Here is a 7,176-nt window from a genome sequence, read left to right as displayed (position 1 = left end):
TTCATCTCTGAGTGACACACACACATATTCTATTCTTATACACAGGAAACACAGGCAGATTAGGATTAAAGGACTCAATTCAAGTAATGTAAAGTAAAATGAAGTATAATTGCGATTTGTGAGGAAGAAGCTAAATATTTATTGATTGTGTCACGTTTGTTTTTTTGTTTTGCGTGAATTTCAGGAGTGAAACGATTTTCAGAAGACGGGTTGAACTCTTGGAACGGACTAAAAATCAATACAATATTTACGTAATCGATACATTAAGTGATCTCATATGAATAAATGTAATCGATTTATTAGTATTTTTAAATAAAAACCTAAACTATTTTAAACGAAAAATAAAATCGCCTGTAAAGTTAAATTATTAAATAAATTATCAATATTATTAATAGTTATTACTGGTTATCATACTTATTTATATTGATTATTATATCCTATTTGGATGGATATCTACCATTATACTGTGTATAAATGCAGATGTATGCTTGTCAGCCTCGTGTTGACATTATAGACTTTTATATCCGGTTTCCGTCGGTATTTTTTGTCCCTTTTATAATACAAAAACTGTTGGAGTTTTTAAGATCAATTCCAATTCCAATTTTTTTTAAACTAAAATGCTCAGAGATGTGATGACTGATCGGCATCATTTAAACGCACAGAGTATATAGGATAGATCATAGGTTTTAGATACGGGATTGTGCCGCGATGTGTTTAATCTCTGTGAAGAATAAAAGTAAAGTTTTGTGATTATAGAGACACTTACTACAAAATAAACGAGCGCTTCATCGGGTCAAGGACCTGATCGCGCGCGCAGAAATGTTGCTGAAAATAGAAGGAAATGAAACGTGTTCGGTTCGATCGCCAAACTGATCGGAAAATATACAAGATGAGGCAGCAGTAACATCGATTACAATGAAACGTAGCGCAATCAAAATAAACAGAAGAATCAAAAGTTGGAGTGACATTTTTGAGAGAAATTGTCAGCTCGGCCTCCAGTCTGTATGTATTCACTCGATCTTTTCTCTATGTTCAGTGTGTGTGTGTATGTTTCTCTGTCCTGCTTGATTTGGTGATTAGGCCTGTAACAATATATGAAATAGGAATTAAATGGTTAATTGGAGGGACAGAAACCACACGTGATTGAATTTTTGGCGGATTATATCAGACTGCTGGACTGCTGTAACCCCCCCCCCCCATCACACACACACACACACACACACACACACTGACTCACACAGACACTCACACACACACTGACTCACAGAGACACTCACACGCGCACAGACTCTCTCTCTCGCTCTCTGTCTCTCCCTCCTCTATCACACACACACACACACACACACACACACACACACACACACACGCACACACACACACACACCAATCCCGGTTTCACGGGTCTTTGTTTCTGATCTGCTAAATCCCACCCACTTGACATGAGCGCAGGAGGGGGAAAGTCTCCCACTCAGGCGCCACCAGCACCCAGTCACTCCATCCTCCCGCGCGCCGGAGCCCCGAACATGGAGACGGAGACGTGTTTGTCTTTCTCTGCGCAGACGAGCCGGACGCCGCCCGGAAGCTCCCCGGGACTGGAGCACGGAGGCTCGGGCTCTTTCCTGCAGTGCGACGAGCTACAGAAGCCTCCGCACCTCCACCCTCTTCCTCACCGCCTCAGCCTTCGCGGGGATTTCTACACCGGCGCCGTGGGGAGGTTCGGTGACGCCGCGGCGGACTTTACGCACGGCGCTGCGTCGGCGAACCCGCCCGCCTCTCCGCCCAAACACAGCAAGTTCTTGGACAGTATAAACCAGGAGCAGAAGGGTTCGAAGCCAGCGTTTTATGACAACAACCCGGAAGGTAAGAATTGATCTGCGTTTTTATAGATTAAGCCGTTTAGACGGAGAGAAAGCTACAGAGAGAAACTCTGGACTCTAGTTTTCCCATTTTATCCTGAAATATTACTTTTTCAAAATTACAAATAACACAGGACTGTCTGGGATTTTAAGGGTTTAAGGCTTAAATCTCTTTAAACAAGAAAATAATTGTGACTTAAGATTTGTTTTTTTGCATAAACAAATCCCAATATTTTTCAAATACCTAATATAAATAATCCAGAAAGCCTTCGCAATATCCTGCAAAGAGTTTATTAGAAATCATGCATGAAAAAACATCTGATAGATCGGCTTCCCAAAAATCCCTTAGAGGGCCTAAATATGCCAGACAGGCTTATTACAAACACATTTTTCCATCTTGACTTCAGTAAGCATCTTTCCAATATGGTGATGAAAAGGAGGCTGCAACAAGTTCACATGTCACAGTCATTAAACTCTTGGAACAAAGAGAGAGAGGTCAAAGGTCAGCGCTGGGTGTGTCCTTATTAGGTTGGTAACTCTTCAGCATATTAGGCCAAATCTGAGTTTCAGCGGACATTAGCACAGATTGATCTGAGCCGTTGTCCCCTCTGCCAATTTGTCGTTTTCTCGCCTTAATAAAAGTTATCGTCACGGCAACGCAGCAGATTTCACGCCTGAACCCCGCAGTCGCTGTGCACAAAGGAGGTCAGATGTAAAAACTGACAAACCTCCATCTCGTGAAGAAAAATAACTGTGTGTGTGTGTGTGTTGAACCGGTGCCTGTGATGATGATGATGATGATGATGACGATGATGTGGCCTCTTCATTTTATTTATTAGTGTTGATTATCCTGAAAAGCAGCAGAGGATATGAGGCCTGATCAGGGCTTTGAGCAGAATAATATACAACACTTTGATTCACGTTACTGCAAAAACAGCCTGAAATCTTTTTTCTTCTTTTTTTATTATTAATAGAAGGCCTGTAACAGTCCTTCACCTTCTGCCTATTCACACTCATACACACAGTTAATGCTCAGTATATGTTTATTGAGCTGAAATAAATGTAAAGGGCACTGCAAGTGTGTGTGTGTGCGAGCCTGATTTGTGAACTTCTTCGGACCTTATAAGCTCACACACCTTCAAAGGCGTGTGAGGTGTCTTCCTGTTTTGTCTACAGTGGGAAGACGGTGGAGAGATAATGGGACAATATGAGAGTAAAAGATGGACAAAAACAAAAACCCTATAGATCAGATTTATGCTTTTTCATTTTGTCTTATTTTCATTTAATGTTTTATCAATTCCCACGCAGAACTTAATTGTAACACAGAGTTTTCGAATTTTGATTGACAGTAAATTATTTTTTCTCAATGGATTTGGGATTTTTCTTATGAGGACCTATACACACACACACACACACACACACACACACACACACACACCTGAACATCTTATTATTTACCAAGCTTCTATTTTTAAAAATAAAAGCTGGTCGATTTTTATACAAAATTCGCTGAGGAAGAATTGATAAATCTTTACCACTGTGCCCCTCAATGAATTTTCTATTTTCTAGATTTCTATACTTTATAAGGGCGTCACTATATGTTCATAGCCTGTGAGTTATCTTATACTCATATAGGGAAAATAACATTCTTTTATATATTATTGTTATATTTCAGTGATGGAAACATGCTCACAAAATCATCTCCTTGAAAATTCAAGTCAATTAAAAAAGAAAATAAATTACAATAAACTAAAATAAATGAAAGGAATTTACTACAACAAATGAAATAATACCAATCAAATCAAATGAAACACTTCTTTTCTGTCCTCTTTAAAGCTGCCATAGTTCCAGGCTGAGAACTCTGCTGTTTAATTGCTCTGTAGCTGCAGCAGATGGGACTAATTAAAGTTCTGTATCCATAAGGAAAGTGAGAAACCACAATCACTGAAGTTTACACACAATTTAATCATAAAGAGCCCATTTGGAGCAGTGGAGAGATTTATATAGCGAGCAGCGAGTTCACTATGATGTCAGTGCGGTAGAATCGCTTCATAATCCCAGCATGTCATATTCCTGCGTACATTTGTGCATTCTGAAGTTATCTCCTATCTGCCTTGTTCCGCATTTCATGTTTATCTCCAGTTACACTGAGAGCGGATGTGAGCTTTGGAGGAGTAAAAGCTCCACGATGTCCTGCGGCCCCAGTTTGCAATCTTAGAGGAGAATATTTTCAGTATGAACTGCGGTGAGAGGTCGGATCTAATGGACACGAGGAAATTAATGCTGCAATGAGAAGTGCTCTCTGTTGGGCCCAATATTGAATTAGGGGAATAGCAGAGTAGTGTCTCAGCGGCCCCCTGTGAGTGCCTGCAGATAGATGAGAGTGATTTTGTTTAGGAGCTCGGGCTTGGAACGTAATGAACACGGACAACAACATCCAAACACTGCAGGAGGGGAGCCGCCGCCTTCACGGTCTGTTTGGAAGAAGGAAAATAATACATTTCCCCTCGCTGTCATACGCAGCGCAGACGTTTAAGGCCGGAATGTATATCAGTAATCCAACCAATCTCAAGTCGCTATCAGATCTGAATTCCACATATGTTTTAGTGCTGTGTCATATCTGCTGACCCTCTTACAAGTGAGTTGGGGATGTGTGTGTGATGTTTAAGTAATTTTTGCATGATTTTAACCAGACTCCTCAAGGTTTAACCTCATCGCTTGGCAGTTTTTGATAGGGGATCAAACATAGAAGCATAAAAAACAGCAGAGACTAGTAGTTTATTAACATTATATATATATATATAGCTCAGGATATAAGTTGAGTAATTAATGTGATACAATGTTTATTTTTGCAAAGAGTACAATTAAGTTTTAAAGTCTGAGTTGTGGAAGTGTTCAGTTATTGGCCCCGGTGACACACAGAGTTTTGATTCTCAGCTCTGACTTCTTCTGCACATGAGCACATCACCATAATAGTATTTGATGCTGATCTGAACACACGATGACAACATGCTTTAACTGTTGACAATTGTGGTAATTTACACTGAGAAAGGTCAGAGGCTGCATCTGAATCTCCACCTCTGCTTCTCTGTGTTCCCTGCACGCCTCAGTCAGAGAGAAAGGAGCTCCGAAAACAATAGGCTACCCCGGGATCGCCACGGACTGTTGCATCAAGCTGAAGGAGCCGGGCGGTGTATTACCGGGGGATTCTATCGCCGACTCCATTGACCTGTCGGGCAAAAACAAGAAAAGGCGTAATCGCACCACATTCAGCACCTTCCAGCTGGAGGAGCTGGAGAAAGTGTTCCAGAAGACACACTACCCTGATGTTTACGCCAGGGAGCAGCTGGCCCTGAGGACGGAGCTCACCGAGGCCCGAGTACAGGTGTGTGTGTATGTGTGTGGTCAACTTCACCTTCTCTACTGCATTTATTTACTTTAAACCTTTTTATTTCATGAGTGAGCAGGAGAAAGCAGGGCTGTTCTGTGGTAAAGGCAAACTAGACAAACAGCCCACTGCCCCGCCTTTTCCTGGGGGCCCACATCTACCCGGGCCTTTCTTGGAATCTTTCCATCCACAGGCTCTTATCTGTCATTGTGCATTTTCAGTCCCATATATACATTTTAATGCCAATAACATCAGCAAACGTCTACTGGAGTTGTTCATAATTACGCAGAGGGGAAAATGTAATGTTATATCATGATAAAATATGACTTTTCATGATGTGAGCTGTTCTTTTTTTAATGTTGAAACCCGTCCTGAATTAGAAGATAACTTCAAATGTCACAGAAATGTTGCAGAAAAAAGTTAGTTTAAAGTTAAGTTCTCCATTGTAAAGAACATTTAATTAAACTGTCAAATAAGATTACCTTGTTTACAGCCAAGTCACAGTGTAACTGCTTTAAATTAAATTCAGGGGTAAATGGTCAATGTTGCCACGGGGACAACTTAAAACTTAATCAATGAACCTCGTGTTGAACCACATATCTGAGAGCAAAACCTTCATGTCAACCTCTAAAAGTGATTAAAACGAAATTTGAGCTGATGTCATCTGTGTAAATATGTGGAGGGGCCCAAACAAAACCTTACCTGAGGCCCCAAAAATCTTTGGTCCAGCCCTGCAATAGCTTATAATGACCTGAGCAAAGCAATGTGTGGTCCTCTGGATCCTTTCCACGGTATTCCAAGACTTTTGTAGGAGTGTTTTGTTTGGTCGACGGCACTCTGTAATTTTCATATCTGTTAGGTTTGGTTCCAGAATCGCAGAGCCAAATGGAGGAAACGGGAACGTTATGGGAAGATCCAGGAGGTGCGCAACCACTTTGCTGCTACATATGACATCTCTCTGCTCCCTCGCCACGATGCATACCAGGTAGGCAACCAACTTAAGAATAAATAGAGAATATGCTCCTGTATGCTTCAGATATACCCTGTGATACAATGCAGTACTCTTCTCTTCTCAAATTTTTACCTCAATAAGGTATCAAAAACTCCTCTTGTCATAAATGTCTAATGGTAAGAGTATGAAGTGTCTGCAAGTTCTAATTCCCTTACTCCCCCCTGTGTAGATGCAGGGAAACCTGTGGCCAGGGCCGACCTCAGCAGGAGGAGGTGGTTCAGGCGGTGGCTGCGTCCTGGGAGCCGACTCCATCCCCTCCTCCTGCATGAGCCCATACTCACACCCTCACAGTAATCTGCCAGGGTTCATGGGTATGCCCGCGTCGCCCAGCCATCCACACCACCACCACCCGCCTCACCATCCGGGCATCAACGGCCTCTACTCGCTCCACAGCTTCCCGGGAGGCCTTGGTTCTCCTTCCATCGAGGGGCCCGAGAGCGAATACAAGCCGACGGGCCTGGTAGCTCTGCGGATGAAAGCCAAAGAGCCGGGAAGCATCCTCTCCTGGCCCACATGACTACGACAGTGCCAGCTCCCCATTATGCACTGACTGAGCCAAAGCGTGTTTCCTTCCTTATCAGTACACAAATCAAGCACAGTCTCAGATGTACACACCCACTTGTGAATATTATTCAAATATTTCCTCCCCGTCCTAACATTTATATAAGCCAACATGGACATTTTTTGGGTACCATTCAGTCGATCTTGGACTAAGAAATTCATGGACACTGAGGGCAAGTAGAGCCTCTTGCATGAAACCCAACATATTGCGGTAATCCAAACCTTCTGTTCTCCAGTTTAAGTTTCTCATTGTCGAGCTCAGAGAGGAGTAAAATTATTTAAGCATGTAAAAATGTAATTATCATATTAATCATTGTCTGATGTCTCTTTTGCTTTATAGTGTGACCATTAATAAAGGC

At 41.9% G+C, this 7,176-nt stretch overlaps 1 protein-coding gene across 1 annotated transcript; it reads left to right on the top strand.

The window, feature by feature from the left end:
• Window positions 1–1,523: 1,523 nt before the first annotated feature.
• Window positions 1,524–6,773, top strand: alx3 (ALX homeobox 3). Its single transcript, XM_076159374.1, has 4 exons — window positions 1,524–1,860; window positions 4,967–5,241; window positions 6,104–6,229; window positions 6,426–6,773. Exons 1-4 carry the CDS (start codon window positions 1,524–1,526, stop codon window positions 6,771–6,773), a joined length of 1,086 nt encoding a protein of 361 aa, XP_076015489.1.
• Window positions 6,774–7,176: the final 403 nt, after the last annotated feature.

The sequence above is a fragment of the Genypterus blacodes genome, unplaced genomic scaffold, assembly GCF_046128005.1.
Source record: "Genypterus blacodes isolate CSIRO-AG114 ecotype Tasmania unplaced genomic scaffold, CSIRO-AGI_Gbla_v1 ptg000094l_1, whole genome shotgun sequence".
Classification (NCBI taxonomy): domain Eukaryota; kingdom Metazoa; phylum Chordata; class Actinopteri; order Ophidiiformes; family Ophidiidae; genus Genypterus; species Genypterus blacodes.
This window is presented reverse-complemented; position numbering and strand designations above follow the sequence as displayed.

Excerpts from the sequence above, each read along its gene's own strand:
- alx3 (XM_076159374.1), top strand. The coding sequence starts at position 1,524 with ATGGAGACGGAGACGTGTTTGTCTTTCTCTGCGCAGACGAGCCGGACG. Across the intron at positions 5,242-6,103 it reads TCACCGAGGCCCGAGTACAG|GTTTGGTTCCAGAATCGCAG; the intron begins GTGTGTGTGTAT and ends CATATCTGTTAG. Across the intron at positions 6,230-6,425 it reads CTCGCCACGATGCATACCAG|ATGCAGGGAAACCTGTGGCC; the intron begins GTAGGCAACCAA and ends CCCCCTGTGTAG.